The sequence below is a fragment of the Chiloscyllium punctatum genome, chromosome 27 (genome assembly GCF_047496795.1).
Source record: "Chiloscyllium punctatum isolate Juve2018m chromosome 27, sChiPun1.3, whole genome shotgun sequence".
NCBI lineage: Eukaryota > Metazoa > Chordata > Chondrichthyes > Orectolobiformes > Hemiscylliidae > Chiloscyllium > Chiloscyllium punctatum.
In genome coordinates this window covers 51197528-51217645 of record NC_092765.1, presented here as the reverse complement: position 1 = coordinate 51217645, position 20118 = coordinate 51197528, and the positions used below count along the sequence as shown (strand labels likewise).

The 20118-nt window shown below is 40.4% G+C and overlaps 1 protein-coding gene across 1 annotated transcript in view; it reads right to left on the bottom strand.

The window, feature by feature from the left end:
- The window catches only part of LOC140453267 (potassium voltage-gated channel subfamily KQT member 4-like), a gene marked incomplete at its 5' end in the record, with an annotated part of 635590 nt that overhangs the window by 197327 nt on the left and 418145 nt on the right, over nucleotides 1-20118 (bottom strand). Inside the window, one exon of the mRNA XM_072547825.1 lies at nucleotides 6563-6689. Coding sequence (XP_072403926.1) covers nucleotides 6563-6689 — 127 coding nt within the window. The remainder of the gene's footprint in view (nucleotides 1-6562; nucleotides 6690-20118) is intronic.

Here is a 20118-nt window from a genome sequence, read left to right as displayed (position 1 = left end):
TAGAATTCAGTACTTTTGTTTATGCTTGAACCAAGGCTAAAATGTGGTCAGGAGCTGAATGGCCCTTAACAGTGCCCAAACTGGGTGTCAGTGAGTCGGTTGTTGCTCAGCATGTACTGGTGATTGCACTGTTATTGGTATCTTCCATCACATTACTGATGATCGAGAGTAGACTGATGGGGCAGTAACTGGCCAGTTAGATTTGCCCTGCTTTGTGACATGCCTGAACAAGTCTTCAGTACTATTGAGGGCACCGTTTCAGGACCCATAGCTTTTGCAGTATCCTGTGCTTCCAAACATTTCTTGATATTACATAGAGTGAATTGAAATAGCTGAAGACTGGCATCTGAAATTTTGTGGACCACTGGAGGATGCCAAGATGGATCATGCACTTGGCACGTCTTGCTAATTTTGCTACAAATGTTTCAGCCTTATCTTTTGCACTAATGTGCTGATCACCCCATCATTGAGAAAGGTATATTTGTGGCACACCTCCTCCTCCAGCGAGTTGCTTAACTGTCCATCACCATTTATGACTGCAGAACTCAGATCTGACCGTTAGTTTAGGATCACCTAACTCTGTCTATCACTTGCTGCTTATGCTGTTTGGCATGCAAGTAGTCCTGTTTGGAACTTCACCAGGTTGACACCTCATTTGTAGGTATATCTGTCTTTCTGCATTCTCCATTGAACCAGGGTTGATCCCCTTCTTGATGGTAATGGTTGAGTAGGGAAATGCTGGGCCATGAGGGTGCAGATTGTGTTGAAGTATAATTCTGCTTGTTGATGGCCCAAAGTGCCTCACAGTTGCCTAGTTTGAGTTGTTAGATCTGTCCCATTTCCGATGTGGTGTATTCTCAATTTGAAAGCAGGACTTCATCACCACAAAGACTCTCTGGTGGTCACTCTTATCGATACCGTTATGGAAAGATGTATCTGCACTGGGCAGACTTGTAAAGATGAGGTTAAGCATCTTTTTCCCTCTTTTTTCAGATTAGATTAGATTACTTACAGTGTGGAAATAGGCCCTCCGGTCCAACAAGTCCACACCAACCCGCCGAAGCGTATACACCCAGACCCATACTCCTACATTTACCCCTCCACCTAACACTATGGGCAATTTAGCATGGCCAATTCACCTAACCTGCACATTTTTGGATTGTGGGAGGAAACCGGAGCACCCGGAGGAAACCCACGCAGACATGGGGAGAATGTGCCAACTCCATACAGAGGCGGGAATTGAACCTGGGTCTCTGGCGCTGTGAGGCAGCAGTGCTAACCACTGTGCCACCGTGCACCATGAAATCGCTCCCTCGAAATCACTGATACTTTGGAGGCCATCATCATCAGAGATTAATATTAACTGTCCCCTTCTCCAAATGTTCCAGCAAACACCCAAATATGTCGATAAATTTTCAACATAGATTAAAATATAATCATTTTTCTAACAGTATTTAATCTACCAGTTCTAAACTGTGGCTTTTAAATAAACTACTTTAAAAAAAACTATGATCTCAACCCTCATTTTGAATAACGTTATCCCCAGACCTAGAAGCTCAAAGTGGAGAGCAAGCTTGTAGAGAAACTATAAAAAGTAGAATAACGGCAGATGTAATATTGGAGCTTTCTCAGTGCAAGTGAAGAGTCAGGCATACCTCTTGCTGCTGCTGAACCACTCTTGCTGGTGGCCATTGAAACCTCCAACACAAAGTACATGTTATGTCCTTGTCACCCTCAGACCTTCCTCCAAGTGTTGTTCAATATGGAGGGGTACTGAATCATCGACTGAGAGATGACAGTGTGTGCTCATTAACAGGTTGCCTTGACTAGGTTTTACCTCAAGACATGAAACGTCATGGGGTTTGAGGCCAATATTGAGGAATCTCAAGGTGAATCCCTCCTGACTGAATGTCGCCACCTTTGCTGGATTTGTCCTGCTGGTGGGACAATATATATCTAGGGATGGTGATGGTGGTATCTGGGACATTATCTGTAAGGTGTGATCCTGTGAGACAGTTCTCCCAATTTTGGCACACATTCTCAGATGTTAGTAAGGAAGACTTTGCGGGGACATCACAGCTCTCATTGTTGGTTCTGGTGTCTAGGTTGATGTCAGGTGACCCAGCTGGTTTAATTTTTTAGTTGAGACTTCATTACCACTTCCTCGGCTATTTCAGAGGGCAGCTGAGAGTCAACCACATTGCTGCGGCTCTGAAGTCACATGTAAGTCAGACTAGGTGAGGATAGCAGATTGCCTTCCCAGAAGTACGTTAGTGAGGCAGATGCATTTTACCAACAATCAACAATAGTTTCATGGTCATCAGTAGATTTATTCCAGACTTTTTTATTTAATTCAAGTTCTACTATCTGTCATGTTAGGCTTTGAACATGAATCTCCAGAAAATTAATTGAATTTTGGATAAATACTCAAGTGATAATACTAGGCCATCGCCTCCCCAGTAGACATGATAAGATGCATTTTCTCACAGTCCCCTGCACCCCACCTTCCCCCTTATACAATTTTGTAAATATCCATGATATCTAGTGTTCTCTAACACATTAACATTGGTGAACAGAACATGGAGCATGGAAAGAGGAGGAGACCTGGACATGGGCTTCCCCATACCTTCAGCTGAAATTGCAAGAAGGACTCCCTCGAAATCACTGATATTTTGGAGGCCATCATCATCAGAGATTAATATTAACTGTCCCCTTCTCCAAATGTCCCAGCAAACACCTAAATATGTCGATAAATTTTCAACATAGATTAAAATATGATCATTTTTCTAACAGCATTTAATCTACCAGTTCTAAACTGTGGTTTTTAAATAAACTGCTTTAAAAAAAACTATGATCTCAACCCTCATTTTGAATAACATAAGCCCCAGACCTAGAAGCTCAAAGTGGAGAGCAAGCTTGTAGAGAAACTATAAGAAAGTTAGAATAATGGCAGATGTAAAATTGGAGCTTTTTCAGTGCAAATGAAGAGTCAGGCATCATAGAGAATTGGAAACAGGGTAATAATAGTGATGAAATTGTAGATCACTAATAATCTAAAAGTAACGGAGAATGATAATGAATTTCTGACCAGGAACTACAATGCAAAATTTAACTCAACAGCCTTCAGGATAAGTAGAAAATCATATATTGAACAACTAACAGCACAACTGGGAGATAGACATTTAACTGTACATGGTTACCTTAAACCTTAAGCAACTGATCTTAACAATGTAGTTAGTGGACTGATCTAGTTTTAACAGCAGAGAAGTCGTGGAATTTGGAAGCCAAATGTGTAAAATACTCTAGAGGTCAATGATGAAAATACGAACTGGACACTTTCAGGTGCTGAGGTAAATATAAACTTGTGGCTAAAATTAATGGTAAAACTAGAAGGCACCTCCTCTCTCCATTACAGCTGATGGAATATGAAGTGTGGAAGAGAGATCTGGGGAGGATGGCAAATAATAGAAATCCCATTCGGAACTTAGTGTAGAACTATTACAAATATTTTAAAAATTCTTAAAACCAATTGATTCATTCCCTGTCACCAGAATCTAATTTTTCAGTTTGGATAATATTATGAGCAAGATGCCTTTTTAACTTTACTGCTGCAGCTCAGGACTTTCAATTTTCTGCTTGAAGTTGTTTTACATCCTGGACAGAAGTAGGATGATTTGTGGATTGTATAACTGTGATATTAAGTGTTGACCAATCAACTGAGGTTAGAAGTTGATGAGCCTGCTGTATTCTGTATTACTGCCATATTTTCACATTTTAAAATGAATAATTCTCAATTTGCTCTCCAATAAATGCTGACTAACAGCAGCATATAGTTGCACAGGTGTTGCGTACACAAAATAACTAAGTTGAAGCCTCTACAAAAAAAGGTGGCAGCACTCAAGCCAAATACAATCCCTTCCTCACTTCACAACAGTGAATGGTGATCAGGAAGTGATCCATGATACCCACTACTGCTGTTGTGGCTGTAATCAGCTAATTCAATATAGATTGACATCTTCCCAGTCTTTGTTGAGCTTTACAATTGTTTCAAGTAAGCTATAGGGAGAGGGCTCCTAAACAGATGTTCTAAAGCTTCATCAGTTCCAGGAATAATTATTAAAATATTACTGAAGAGGGCGCCATGATGCTGATGCATTCCATCTTGCACTCATCAGGACAAATGCAAGAATAGCAAATTTTAAATAATCACAGTAATCTATTCTGCATGATTCAATTCTGAGCTGCTGTAGTGGGGAAAATCAAGCCCTATGCCTCTACTGTGATCTGCATGTCTTTCTATAAACTTTCACCATCTTCAATAACCTGCTCCTCCATACTTTATTGAATCATTCTTTTTAGTTTATATTGCCTCACATCACTTTTCTGACCAAAATATTTTGCTTTGCACTTCCCTGCATTGGATTTAATCTGCTACCTGTCCACCCATTCAACTAGAATATGTCTGCTTAAAGTCTTTCCCAGTCATTCTCAGAGTTCACCGTGTTTCCAAGTTTGGTGTTGTCAGCAAATTTCAAATTGTGCCCAGAAGTGTAGGTCAATGATGTGTCTGGAAAAAGCACTGATTTCATAACAAGCCCTGAGAACCACATTTTACATTTTGAACTAGTTAAGAAAATACTGTTCCACTATTCAGTTTTGTGTCAGTTTCCAATTTTATAATTATGCTGCCACTGTCCCTTTTATTCAAAAGTCTTCAACTTTGATGACAAGGCCTATGAGACTTTATCAAACATCTTTTGGAATCCATATATACACATAAGCTACACGATTCCACCAAATTCCTTTGATATATCAAAACTCAATCAAGTTGGTTAACAACAATTTGCCTTCAACAAATTCATGCTGCACCCATTAATTAACCTAAATATGTTCTGTTAAATATTAATTTTGTCCTACATTATCATTTCTAAAATCTTTCCAAAAACATTGTTTCATGGTTAAAATTGCTTCCCATTTTCCCACCGTTTCTACCAGTCTTACCAATTTAACGGTCTGTCGGTTGGCCCTTGAACCTGTAAGATTACAGGTTTTCCATATCACAACTCAGACCTTCAAATCCCAATCACCCATCATGCTCATTGACCACCATTGACTACTAGTCCAGATATATCTTAAAATTTGATGATGCGTATTCTTATTGAAAATCAGATTATCTCTGTACTGTTCCCAATCAAACAGACTCAAGGAAAATACAGGGTTAGATACAGAGTAAATCTCCCTCTACCCTTACATCAGTGGTAAGGAAATAATTGGAAAAAATTCTGAGAAACAAATTAAGCAACACTTAGAAAGGCAGTGATTGATTGTGCATAGCCAGCATGGATTTGTCAGAGGAGCCTATCTCAATTAATTGAATTTTGACGAGGTTGGAGCAGTTGATGTGGTCTACATGGACTTCAATAAGGTCTTTGACAAGGTCGCATATGGAAGGCTGATCCAAAAAGTAAGAGCCCACAGGATCCAAAATTGGCTAACAAATAGGAGGCAAAGGATGACGGTGGAGGATTGTTCTTATAACTGGAAGCCTATGACTAGTGATGTACCACAGACATCAGTACTGTGAACCTTGCTGTTTGTTATGTACATTAATAAGTTGGATGTGAATGTAGCAGGTACAATTTATTAAGTTTGCAGATGCCACGAAAGTCGGGTGGTGATGATAATGTGGAGGATGGTCTCAGCCTACAGTCTGATATTAATCAGCTGGTAAATTGGGCATAGTAATGGCAGTTGGAATTTAATCCTGATAAGTGTGAGATGATACATTTTGGGAGGTCTAATAAGGGAAGGTTATATACAATGAATGGCAGGTCCTTAGGGAGGAACAAAAGAACCTTGGTGTACAAATCCATAGATTCCTGAAGTTGTCATGACACGCAGACAGGGTAGTGAAGAAGGCATATGAGATGTTTGTCCTCATTAGCCAGAGCATGGAATATAAGAGCTAGGCAGCCTTGTTACAACTTTATAAAACATTGCTTAGACCATAGATGGAATACTGTGTACAGTTCTGGTTGGTACACTATTGGAAGGATGAGATTGCACTGGGGAGGACGCAGAGGAGATTCACCAGGACGTTACGTAGAATGAGAAGTCTTAGTTATAAGAAAAGACAGAATAGACTGGGTTGTCTTGCTTGGAGCAGACGAGGCTGAGGGGCGGGGGTTTTCTGATTAAAGTATACAAAATTATGAGATGCATAGACAGGGTGGATCATGAGAATATTTTCCCCACGGCAGACATGTCTAAGACCAGAGGGGATGTGTTTAAGGTGAAGATTAAGTGGTTAAAGGAGATCCAAGAAAACCAATTTTCAGAGCTTGGTGGAAATATAGCACTTGCTGCCTGAAAAGGTGGTGGAGGCAGGTACTCTTGTAACATTTAAGAAGCATCTGGATGAGCACTTAAAATGCCGGAGAATAGTCAGCTATGGACCAGGGCCTAACAGAAGAAATATGCTCTCTAGTTCATTAATATAATTTATGTTTGCTGGGATCCAGATTCTTTTTTCAAGGATGTCATACAATCTAGTGTTTCTTACCGATTACACAGAATGGTTTTCGAGCAAATCGGAGCCTCCCCTGCAATCCTCTGTACCGGCAACAGCAGCCAGCTGCCCAAATTCGGACCACATACTCCATTCCAAATACAATGATCATAAGGAATTCCTGTAGAACAGGACAAATTAAACATGTAGCATTAGTACTGAGTTTCTCAACTCTAAACTTGTGGTCAAGGTTGTCATGGACTAGGCCAGGCCCTATCAGAACATTTCAAGAAAGGAGTCTGGATCCTAACATTGCTCATTGTTTTAAACAGGTGCAGAGTGAATATTCCAGGAGTGATGCAGCTGGCTCAACCACTTAGCATTAAACAAAACAGAATTTATTTGCAATATTACCAAATAAAATATAAACAAAAGAGAACAGAATATAGAATGACTTAATCTATCTGAAAACCCGAAAGACTATCCCGACTTAATGATGCTGTTCCAAATTTCTGCAACAATCCCCATAAACACTCCTTGGCAAAAAAGGTAAAACCAAACACAGGGTCTTACAGGAGAGAGAGGGATGGCAGAGGGATTCAGCATGGAACACCTTCTTCCATGTAGTTGTTCCTTGGACCAGCAGCCTCAAACTGACTGACTGCTTTCAGTGAACAGCCAGACTGCTAAAACCCAAACCAAACCAGAGAAAAACTGAGCTGGGAGAACTGACCACTCCCTTTTCATTGTACAAGAGTTTATTTTTAAACTTGAAAGTCTTTTGCTTGAAGCAGTACCTGTTCGTTATAATCAAATTGGCCTGAAAACCCTTCAAACCTAGACCTTTTAGAATTGCTGCATTTATGGCTGCTCTGACAAAAAAAGCCAAGGACAGTATAGCCTTGCTCATGAAGCAGCATCATCACATCTCCCCCCCCTTTAAAAAAAACATCAATGTCCAAAGATAGCTTCATTTTAACACCCCTTAATCTTAAACAGTTTGTACTCCACACACACATATATAGATTACATTGACAATATTCATGCAAACGTGCACTGCTACATTTGTTTCCGTCAGTTTTACTCCTGCCACCAAATGCCTGTTTCTTATTCAAGTCTCGACAATGCTTTGGCAATCATGTTTCCTCATCCTGCCACATGCATAATTTTCAAATTGAATGGCTGTAACAATAAAAACAGTCTGTCAGTTTTGTCCTTAAATTTCTCCATAAACTTCAATGATCAGTGTATATGATTGTCTCAGATACATTACTGGTAACATAAACATTGAACTGTTGTAATGCCAACACCAAGCTCAAAGTCTCCTTCTTAACTGTCGAATATTTCTGCTGATGAATGTTCAGTTTCCTGGAAAAATACCCAATAGGTCTTTCTATCTTCTCATCATCTTCCTGTAAGAGTACAGCACCGACATGGCTTTGCTTAATAAGATGTGGCTGATACTGGAGCAGTGGTTAACACAGCTTTCAGGTTGTCAAATGCCTTCTGACAGTCTGCTGTCCACTGAAGCTTCTTGCCTTTCTTTATTAATTCAGTGAGTGGAGAAGCCACACTGCTAAAATTTGGTACGAATTTTCAATAAATTCCACTCAATCCCAGGAACCATAATACTGCTCTTTTTGTCAATGGTATGGGAAGCTCCCTAATTACCCTTGCTTTGCATCCCATGGGCCATTTGTCCATGTCCAATAACATGACCCAGGAAGGTGACTCAGGCTTTGGCAAATTTACTTTTAGCCAGGTTTCTCATCAAGCCTGCCTCCCGAAGTTGATCGAACAAGTCTGATAAATGTTGTAAATGTTCCTTCCATGTGGGATTAAAAATCACAAGGCCATCGATATAAATTATATAATTGGGTAATCAGGCAATTACCTTATTGGTCAATTTCTGAAATGTGGCTGGCGCAATTTTCATACCAAATGGCATGACTTTAAACTGATACAGTCCATTCGGCATTACGAAAGCCGAAATTGTCTTTGCTCTTTCAAAGATACCTGCCAATATCCTCTGAGCAAGTCCAACTTAGAAATATAAGTTGCTTGTTCCACCTTTTTAACACAGTCTTTCAAACGCGGAATCGGATAAGCATCAGTCTTTGTAAGTGCATTGACTTTGTTTTAGTCCACATATAAGCGATGGGTACCCATCTGAGTTTGGCACCATTACTATGGGTGAACTCCAGACACTAACTCACTTCAATTATATCGTCTTGAAGCATGCGCTCAATCTCCTTTTGAACCTGCACCAACTTTAGAAGGTTATGCCTATAAGGGTGTTGCTTAATCAGAACAGCATCTCCTATACCCATATCATGCATAATTAGGTTAGTACTTCCCAGCTTATTTCCATGTGATAGAAATAACTTTTTCAGGTCATTTTCCTCTGGAAGGTAACGCAATAAATTTATCTCAATCTTTGACAACTTCCTCACTGTCCAATTTAATTTGAGGAATGCCCAATTCAGAATCGTCTGAACCTGGTTCTTCCCTCTGTCACCTTTGGCTTTCCTTCTCTGTCACAATACCTTTTGAGCACATACATACTCTGTGAGATTTCCTTATGTCTGCAGTCCTTATCAAATACTTCACCTCATTAATTTCCTTTCAACTTGATAAAGTCCACTAAAGCTTGCTTTTGAAGGTTCACCTATCACTGGAAGGACCACTAACACCTTAACCCACATGCAAAATTGCGAGTATTTGATTTCTTATCTGTATCCTGTTTCATTGTATGCTCTGATACTTTGAAATGTTGTATAGCCAACTGCTCATTCTAGCTAAGTGTTCCCTAAAATTTGACACATAGACCAGAGATGTGGTCTCTGAATTCTGACTTACTATTTTCTCCTTAATCAATTTCAGTGGTCCTCTCACTTCATGCCCAATCATTAATTCAAATGGACTGAATTTGGTTGATGCATTTGGTGCATCTCTGATTGCAAAAAGTACTAATGGAATTCCCTTATCCCAGTCATCTGGATAGTCTTGACTATAAGTCCTCAATATGGTCTTTAATGTCTGATGCTACCTTTCTAGCGCTCCCTGCAATCCTGGATGGTACGCAGTAGATTTGAATTGTTTTATTCCTAAGCTGTCCATAACTTCCTTGAATAACTTTGATGTAAAGTTTGACGCTTGATCTCTGTGGGCAGTCTGCATCTAGTGAAAAATCTGAGCAATTCCTCCACAATCCTTTTAGCTGTGGAATTGCATAATGGAACTGCCTCTGGAAATCTAGTGGACACATCCATTATTGTTAACAGTTACTGATTCCCACTTTTCGTTTTCAGTAGGAGTTCTATGCAATCAGTTAAGACTCTTGTAAAATGTTCCTCAAATGCCAGAATTAAAGGTGCATGTTTCATTACTGCCTGTGTTTTTACAATTACCTGACATATATGACATGTCTAGCTACATTCAACTACATCCTTGTGCAGTCCAGGATGGTAAAAATGTTTTTGTATTTTAGTTTGGGTTTTTCTCACTCCAAAATGACCCCCTAGTGGTAGCTCGTGTGCTACCCACAACACCTCCTTTCTATAACCCACTGGCAATACAACTTGTTGAACTTCTGCCCATTTTTCATCCGCCTGAATATGTGATGGTCTCCATATTCTCGTTAACATTGCATTTTTAAGATTGTAACATTCAGGGATACATTCAAATTCTTTTTCCATGTGTGCCTTTTGATACAATCATTTTAAATGCTCATCTTTCTGCTGTAACTCAGTTAATTTATCTGAGCTAAAGATGTCTGCTTTGTCATCTATTTGCTCCTGGTTTGTCTCAAAGACTTGAACAAACAGAGTCTCTGCTAATTCTACTTCAACTTTCTTAGCTGTACTCTTTGATCTCTCCTGTTTCAACTGGTGACTTTGTGACATTGTTATCACACAGTCAGGAAATATCCTAGAATATGTATCCTACAATAGTTCAATTGTCTAAATCTTGACTGCCTTTTCAATTACAGTAGGCAGCACCCCTACTCCTGAACAAACTATATCATCAGCAAGGTCAAATTGTGTTGCTGGAGCGAAGAGTTTGTCCAGTACTCCTACCACAACTTCTCCACACTTCACTGGACTCTCTAACCTCACCTTACATAACTAAGCGCTTCTTGCCTCATTGTGAATTCCCGTTACTAGCACCTTTTATGGCAATAGTCTTTCATCTCTCAACATCACAGATTGAGAGGATCCTGTATCTCTTAATATTGCAAAATGTTTTCCTGCTGCGCCTGGTCTATGTGAACTAACTCACAGGTATATGGTTTAAGAATATCTGGCACTTCCTCCTTAACAATGTCCAACCAGGTTGCATATTCTGGTGCATCTTATCCTGTTTTCATACATCTGGCTTCCCGTGCTTTTCCTAACCCACCAACACTGTAATTTCATGTGGCCTACTTTATTGCAGTGAAAACAGGTGGAGCTTTTTAACTTCTCTTTGACCTTCAAGGATTTCCTTTTACCCGTAACTTATCCTTATGATCTTCACCGAGAACTACCTTTCCCTTTCCATAGGAGGATTTCGCTTTCACCCAATTTTTAACTCTCATGGATTGAAATTGATTTTGGAAGCCAAACCTTGATGTATGGACCAACTCTTAATCATCAGCCATTTCATCTGCTAATCTTGCTGTTTTAACTCTCTGCTCTTCCACATGAGCTCTCATCACTTCAAGAAGTGAATTTTAGTGCTCGTCCAAAATAATTGCCTCTCCAAGAACGTCATAGGTTTGCTTTTTTTTACGCTCTTATCCACCGATCAAAATTACTTTGTTTGATCCTTTCAAATTGAATGTATGTTTGACCAGGTTCCCTGCTTAGATTCCTGAAACATTGTCTGTAGGCTTCTGGCACAGGCTCATATGCACTTAAGATGGCTTTCTTCACCTCCTCATTTGCCTGAGATACATACTCTGATAATGAAGTGAATATCTCACTAGCTGTACCTACAATTTTAGTCTGGATCAAGAAGACCCACATGGTCACTGGTCACCACATTTGTTCAGTCACCTTTTCAAATGAAATGTAAAAGGCTTCCACATCCTTCTCCTCAAATTTAGGCAATGCTTGAATATATTTAAACAGATTCCCACCAGGCCTTTGGCTACCATGGGTTTGCTCATCCTCACTCTCTTCCTCACTAAGCTTACCTTCACCTCCTTTTAAGCTGACTTTCCTGTCTAAGTGCCCATTTCTGAAGTTCAAACTCTTTTTTCACTAAAACTGGGATTGGTTATCATAAATCTGGTTAGGCCCATTGGATTAACTCATGACCAAGAACACAAGACCCCTTTGGATATCATCAACCTCTTACCATTAAAGAAATATTCCGTCTTTTTCTACCAAAGTGGATAAATTCATACTTATTTACATCAAATTTCATCTGCCCTGTTCTTGTTATTCACTTATCTGGTCAAACAAGCTTGAAACCTACTTGAAGGGTTGTGCAGTGGTTATGTCTTGGATCTCTTGTCCAGTTTGTGGTTCGAGGTGATTCTCGTTTTTTTTGTCTTTATCACCCACTTATCTACACCCTCATGTATTCCATCACAGCTTGTTAATGGTCCAGCAGAATAAAACATTATGTTAATGTCAGGTTTGCTGTGTAGACCTGAAGAGATTCCACATCTCATAAATTAACCTAGAAGAAACATTTTAATTATTTGCGTAGAATTTCTGTAACTTTAAATCTGCTTGGAAGTGTAATATTTTTCACCTTTTTTTCGTTTGAATTGAATTACTCACTCTAAATTCTGAAAGCCTTTTAAAATTATTTTAAGTTCTGCTGTATTTTCAGTTTTTCTTCTTTAAGTTTGAATTATGGTTTCAATTCAATTCCTATAAAGCTTGACTGAGAATTTCAAGCTTTACAAAGTACTTTAATATTATCACTAAATGTTAATTACCATTACAGAAGATCTGTAATGACTTTTGTATTCCCTAATCCTTTCCTCGGAACATCTTTGCACTTTTTTGTTTTTTCAGTTGTATAAGTTTTTTAATCTCTGCATTTAAAAGATATTTCTTCAATAACGCTTTTGATTTTGAAGTGGCAAATCTTCTCGTAATCGAAATGTTATCTTCCAATTTAAAATAGTTTAACATGGGAGATTCACAGTGTTTTGCCCTTCTTCATTTTCTGTCTCTTTTCAGTATATTCCATAAAATATAAGATCAGAATTAGGCCATTCAGCCCATCAGGTGTGCTCCACCATTTGATCTTGGCTGATGTTTCTCAACACCATTCCCTGTAAACTTTGACCCCGTTCGAATCAAGAAACTATCTATCTCTGTCTTAAATATACTCAACGACTTGGCCTCCACAGCCTTCTGTGGCAATGAGTTCCAAAGAATCACCACCCTCTGGCTGAAGAAATTTTTTCTCCTCACAGTTGTAAAGGATAATTGTTGTGGTTCTGTTCGCCGAGCTGGGAATTTGTCTTGTAAACGTTTCGTCCCCTGTCTAGGAGACATCCTCAGTGCTTGGGAGCCTCCTGTGAAGCGCTTCTGTGCTGTTTCCTCCAGCATTTATAGTGGCCTATCTCTGCCGCTTCCGGTTGTCAGTTCGAGCTGTCCACTGTAGTGGCCGGTATATTGGGTCCAGGTCATCCGCGCTTCCGGTTGTCAGTTCGAGCTGTCCACTGTAGTGGCCGGTATATTGGGTCCAGGTCGATGTGTTTGTTGATAGAGTCTGTGGATGACCTGGACCCAATATACCGGCCACTACAGCGGACAGCTCGAACTGACAACCGGAAGCGGCAGAGACAGGCCACTATAAATGCCGGAGGAAACAGCACAGAAGCGCTTCACAGGAGGCTCCCAAGCACTGAGGATGTCACCTAGACAGGGGACGAAACGTTTGCAAGACAAATTCCCAGCTCGGCGAACAGAACCACAACAACGAGCACCCGAGCTACAAATCTTCTCCCAAACTTTGTAAAGGATAATTCCCTCACTCTGAGAATGTGCCCCTAGGTCCTTGTCTCTTCAACTATTGAAAACATCTTCTCCATGTCCACTCTCTCAGGTCTCTCAGTATTCTATAAGTTGCAAGATGGAGAGTTGACACAATTTCTCTTTTGTCTGCAACTGTTTTGCACATTTTTAAACAGCAAATAGCTTGTGCCTTTTTGAACCTTCAAATAAATTTCAACTGATAAATGAAAACAATTTATTTGATTCAAACTCATTTATTTTAAATCTGGTTTTGACTTGTAGGTCTTAATCTCACTGAAGATATTTGATGAAAGTCTAAATAGTGTCTCCCATCATATTATATACCTGCAGTGTTTAATAACATTGACTGCAACAGCCATAATGCTTCTTCAAAATAGATTTTCCTGAATTCTACCTTTTCTCAGCTTCCCAGCGCAGAATAGCACTTCACAAATAGATTTCTTATCTTTCCTCTGAGAGATACAAATTACATTTGAAGCCCAAGTCAACTGTTATGTAGACAGACCGATGAGATGAGAGGCCATTTTGGATTTGGTGCTTGGCAACGAGTCAGGACATGTGTCAGATTTCACAGTGGGAGAGCAGTCTAGTGAAAGAGATCACAACTGCCTCACATTTAGTATAGCCTTGGAGAGTGAAAGGTGCAGTTACCTAGGAAAGATATTTAATTGGGGAAAAGGAAATTATGACGCTATCAAACAGGAGTTGGGAAGTACAGACTGGGAGCAATTGTTCTACAGAAAGGGCACAGCAGACATGTGGAGACTGTTTAAGGAACAGTTGTTACGAGTGATTCACAAATTTATTCCTCTGAGACAGGTAGGAACGGGTAAGATTAAGGAACCTTGGATGATAAGAACAGAGGAACTTCTCATCAAAAGGAAGGCAGCTTACGTAAGGTGGAGGAAGCAAGGATCTAGCACAGCTTCAGATTAGATTAGATTAGATTAGATTACTTACAGTGTGGAAACAGGCCCTTCGGCCCAACAAGTCCACACCGACCCGCCGAAGCGCAACCCACCCATACCCCTACATCTACCCCTTAGCTAACACTACGGGCAATTTATCATGGCCAATTCACCTGACCTGCACATCTTTGGAGTGTGGGAGGAAACCAGAGCACCCGGAGGAAACCCACGCAGACACGGGGAGAATGTGCAAACTCCACACAGTCAGTCGCCTGAGGTGGGAATTGAACCTGGGTCTCTAGCGCTGTGAGGCAGCAGTGCTAACCACTGTGCCACCGTGCCGCCCAAAGGATTACAGGCTTGCTAGAAAGGAGCTCAGAAATGGACTGAGGAGAGCCAGGAAGGGGCATGAAAAAGGCTTGGCAGGAAGGATTAGGGAGTACCCAAAGGCATTTTACTCATACGTGAGGAGTAAGAGAATGATCAGGGAGAAGGTAGAGCCGATCAGGAATAGCAGAGGGAACTTGTGCGTGGAGCCTGAGCAGATAGGGGAAGTCCTAAGTGAGTTTTTTGCTTTGATTTTCACCAAGGAAAGGGAACTTGTTTTAAATTAAAACTTAGAGGAGCTGGGATACAGTCTTGACTAGATCAAGATTGATGAAGTTGAAGTGGTAGAAAGTTTGGAAAGCATTAAGATTAATAAGTCCCCAGGGCCAGACCAGATTTATCCAAGGCTGCTCCGGAAAGCGAGAAAGGAGGTTGCTAAGCCGCTGGTGAGGATATTTGCCTCCTCACTCTCCACGGGAGTCGTACCAGAGGATTGGAAGAAGACGAATGTTCCACTTTTCAAGAACGGTAATAGGGAAATCCCTATTATAGACCAGTCAGTCTTACGTCTGTGGTCAGCAAAGTTGTGGAAATAATTTTGAGGAATAGGATTTATGACTATTTGGCAAAGCATAATGTGATTAAAGACAGTCAGCATGGCTTTGTGAGGAGCAGGTCATGCCTCACAAATCTTATTGAGTTCTTTGAGGAGGTGTCAAGACAGGTCGATGATGGTCGAGCAGTGAATGTGGTGTATATGGATTTCAGCAAGGCATTTGATAGGGTTCCCCATGGTAGGCTCATTCATAAAGTCAGAAAGTATGAGATACAGGGAGATTTGGCTATCTGATTCAGAATTGGCTGGCTGACAGAAGGCAGAGAGTGGTTGTAGATGGAAAACATTCTGCCTGGAAGACAATGTTGAGTGCAGTCCCTCAGGGCTCTGTTCTTGGGCCTCTGCTCTTTGTAGTTTTTATAAATGACTTGGATGAGGAGGTTGAGGGGTGGGTTAGTAAATTTGCAGATTTTGGAGGTGGAGGTGCAAAGGTTGGAGGTGTCGTTGATAGTATGGAGGGCTACTGCAGGCTGCAGGGCAACATAGACAGGATGCAGAGCTGGGCTGAGAAATGGCAGATGGAGTTCAACCTGGATAAATGCGAAGTGATGCATTTTGGAAGATCGAACTCGAATGCTGAATATAGGATTAAAGACAGGATTCTTGGCAGTGTGGAGGAACAGAGGGATCTGGGTGTGCAAGTACATAGATCCCTCAAAGTTGCTACCAAGTGGATAACCAAGTGGTTGTTAAGAAAGCATTGGTGTTTTGGCATTCATTAACAGGGGTATCGAGTTTAAGAGCTGCAAGGTTTTGCTGCAACTCTACAAGTCCCTGGTGAGACCACACTTGGAGTATTGTGTCCAGTTCTGGTTGCCCTACTATAGGAAAGACGTGGAAGTGTTGGAGAGGGTGCAAAGAAGGTTTACCAGGATGCTGCCTGGACTGGAGGGCTTGCCTTAAGAAGAAAGGTTGAATAAGCTCGGACTTTTCTTTCTGGAGAGAAGGTGGAAGAGACCTGATCAAGGTGTACAAAATAATGAGAGGAATAGATAGAGTCAATAGCCAGAGACTTTTTCTCCAGGGCAGGATTGATTGGAACGAGAAGTCAAAGTTTGAAGATATTAGGAGGAAGGTATAAAGGAGACATCAGAGGTAGGTTCTTTACGCAGAGAGTTGTGAATGCATGGAATGCATTGCCAGCTGAGGTGGTGGAAGCAGAGTCATTGGGGATATTTAAGCGACTGCTGGACATGCACATGGATAGCAGTGAGAGTTGAGGGGTACATAGGTTAAGTTACTACATTTTACATTAGGATTAAGTCTCGGCACAACATCATGGGTCTAAGAGCCTGTTCTGTGCTGTACTTTTCTATGTCTATGTTTATTTGCTGAATTTTGACTTGGATCATCCAAAATGTGATTCTCTTTAGTCCTGACAGCTTTTCTGTACAATTTGTTTTTGTCTGATTGAGAGTTAAGGGAGATTTTCTGGTCTACTGACTAGCTGTCATCTCTGTTGCTGCAGTTGGCTTTCTACTTCTTTAAAATATATTCTTTGTTGTGCAGAATTCTTTTATTCTCTCTTCTCTTTGCATTGCTGTGAATTCTTTGAACTGCTGGTGGTTTCTTTACTATGTATCAGAAGTTGGAGCTATTCCAAAGCTTCCGAGTTAAATCTATCAGATCAACTGCCTTAGACAGCAATCAATTGCGAATACACTTAATGTTCAACCTGTGCTTTTGTAGTTGTTAGCAGTTATTAATTTGTGACCTGACTAACTTGCTTTATTCACTCAGCTGTGGCTATCCAAAATCAAGATTTGGCCAAATCTATCTTAACTGGATGACTTAGGATTCAGTTTCTGCATCGTTCATCCAACTACAAACTCAGATGGTTCCAGTAAAGTGAAAGGGTTAAAAACAAATCCATTGCCTTAGCGATATGTATTGTGATATGTGCAAACCACGGTTTTTGCAATCCATTCAGATCATGCTAGTAAAGTTAAATGTCCAGCCACCAGCTACATAATGTAGCATCAATAGTAAAGTGCCTGAAAACTAATTGTTTACCTTCAATTTCCAAATTGTAGTAAAGCCCAGATTTAGAGGCACTGCACGTTGGAAGAGAGATCGATGAGTGTGTTAAGCATGAAAACGACGCCTTGCCATCAAGGGAATGTGAAGTCAGGGGTGGGAGGAAAACACAAGTAAATGCACACCTTGATAAATACCCAATCCCGTCAATGCTTTACAAAAATATGTATACAAACTCCAGAAACCATATCTAATTCCTGCCAATACCCAACGTGTACAAAGCTGAGTTTGTATGTTAGTGAGTTAAAGGCCAGGCTTTCTTTATTCAGATAAATATTTGAGAATCTACGAGGAAACAGAATGAAATGATGCAGAAGTGCAATTTTTACATTCCACTGTGTCCCAGCACTCTTTGGTAAACAGACATATTTACACACCAGAAGCAGTAAGAAATGTATAATGAATCCTTTGTACCCTTTCAGTTTCTTTGAAATTTATGTTCAGTCCAATGTGCCTCAGAATTTATTTTATTAATTCCATTCTCCACCTCCCCTGAACAAACAGGGTCCTGTGGGGTACAGTTTCACAGAAGACAGTTTTCCTTCATTTATCACAGGTTTACCACTGGCAAGTTATTTTAGCAAACAGTACGAGTTAAGCTCTAAGCTAATTTCACCTGAGGTTCACACTTAAAGACTTTCCAGTAGGTGTCACTAGATCACGATCAGGAGCAGGAAAGCTCACAGATCATTTGATACCCAATAGAGCAGTGTTGAAACCAATTAATAGCAAACTTACTTTCACTCAGTTCAGATGAACTAATTCAACACAAACAGGAAATCAAACTTGAGACCTTGATAATCTCCATGAATCAGAATTGCCATTACCCCGGAGAACTTACTAAGAAATAGCTAGGTTGTCGTTTGGGGTGTGATCCAAATGTAGAATCCCTACAATGTGGCTGCAGGCCCTTTGCCCCCATCAAGTCCACACCAAATCTCCAAAGTACATTGCACCCAGACCCATCCAGATCTCTGTAACTATACATTTCACATGGTTAGTCCACCTAACCCACACATCGCTAGACACTACAGGTAATTTAGCACATACAATCCACTTAGTCTGGACACGTTTGGGCTGTGGGAGGAAACCGGAGTACCTGGAGGAAGTCTGAACAGACATGAGGAGACTGTCCAAACTCCACACAGGCAGTCATCAGAGCATGGAATTGAACGCGGGTCCCTGGCACTGTGAGGCAGCGGGTGTTAACCACTGAGACATTTTGTCACCTTTTTTGCTTCTGCAGCAGCTACCGCCAGGGCTATCCAGCCTCACCCTCTTAGTTCATCAGATCGTAACTGGCACACATGCAGTCCCATCACCCTCCCAATGAGCCGAAGCATTATTATGCCACCTTAAGGAACGCTCTTTGCAACCATAACATTTCACAGGTAATGAGGAAAATATTAAAGACAGTTTCTGTTTGAGTAACAGAGAAACGCGGGAGGCATTGCTATGGGGAAGTCGGGAGAATTATTTCTGCGTTAATAACTGTGCAGAATGCTTGGGAAAGTTTGGTTTCTATTCAGAAGAAAGAAAATAGAAATGCGGAGGCTCCTGAAGACTTATGAAGAGTGACACAAGGTAAGCCAAACTGATGATAGCCTGGGTATGGGTGAGTGTAACAACTGTGAAAGGATGCTAGAATGACCTTCATGGTGGGGAAAAGTGAACATCATGGAGGTTTCACACCTTAATGGGAAAGACTGCATTGATAATAATGCTCCACTTTATTACAAACTTTCACAATGTGTAAATCTCCAATTAGATCACCAAGGTGACGCATTTGCCTATCTGACTGCTATTCACAACAACAGAAGTTCACACTTAGTTTCATCATTAATGTAAATTAACTATTTATTGTCACACACAACTTTAACAAATGGCAGAGAAAGGAAGGAATTACTAACCTACTCCTAAATGATTTAAACCACACATCTTTAAAAATCCAAATGCAGACACACAATCGCCAATAAGACAGACAAAAGACAAATGATTTGACATGGATAGTATTGATGGGAAAAAGAAGTTTAACAGTAGAAATAAAATTTACACATTATGATGGTATAGCCTGCTTTCTATTTATGTTTGAGTTTCCTAGGGTTAGTGATGTCATTTCCTGTGGAAAGCAAGCTACACCAATAGTGCTTCATTCGTAGACTCACTGAAGATGTGACCTAGTATGGTGATGAAACGTCTGAAAACAAATCTTCCAGCTCAGCGAGCAAACCTACATCCAGAACTTTCTGAGGTATCCGGCAGTGCTTTGGATCACCTTTGGTTCACCTGTACATCTCTTTGACATGTCGGAGAAGGCAAGAGACTTTGTGGACAAATTAACCTAATTTGAACAATTTATTATGTACAAACAGTAGTGTTGTTTGGGTATGTCTTTTTTTTCTTTAAAAAAGAGGAAATCCGGTTGGGGCTTTCTTTTCCATTTTTTAAAAATTGGTAATAATCTGGTTTAAACTATGTTTGGCAGCTGTTGAGATGTGTACTTTCAATTTCTAAGTTAAGTTATACTAAAGGATGGGTGGGGTATTTACCCCTTTTCTCTTAAAAAATTCTTTACTCAATTGCAAGTTCATGGTGTATTTTCTTTCTTTGTGCTTGTGTTTGCAGTGCAGCTCTAGCTAGGAGAAGGAAAAATGTTTGGGATGGCTAAATGCCTACTTACAGGCAGCTTGTACCCGTTTCTCTCAGCTCACTCTTTCAGCGGAGCAGGTAACGGCT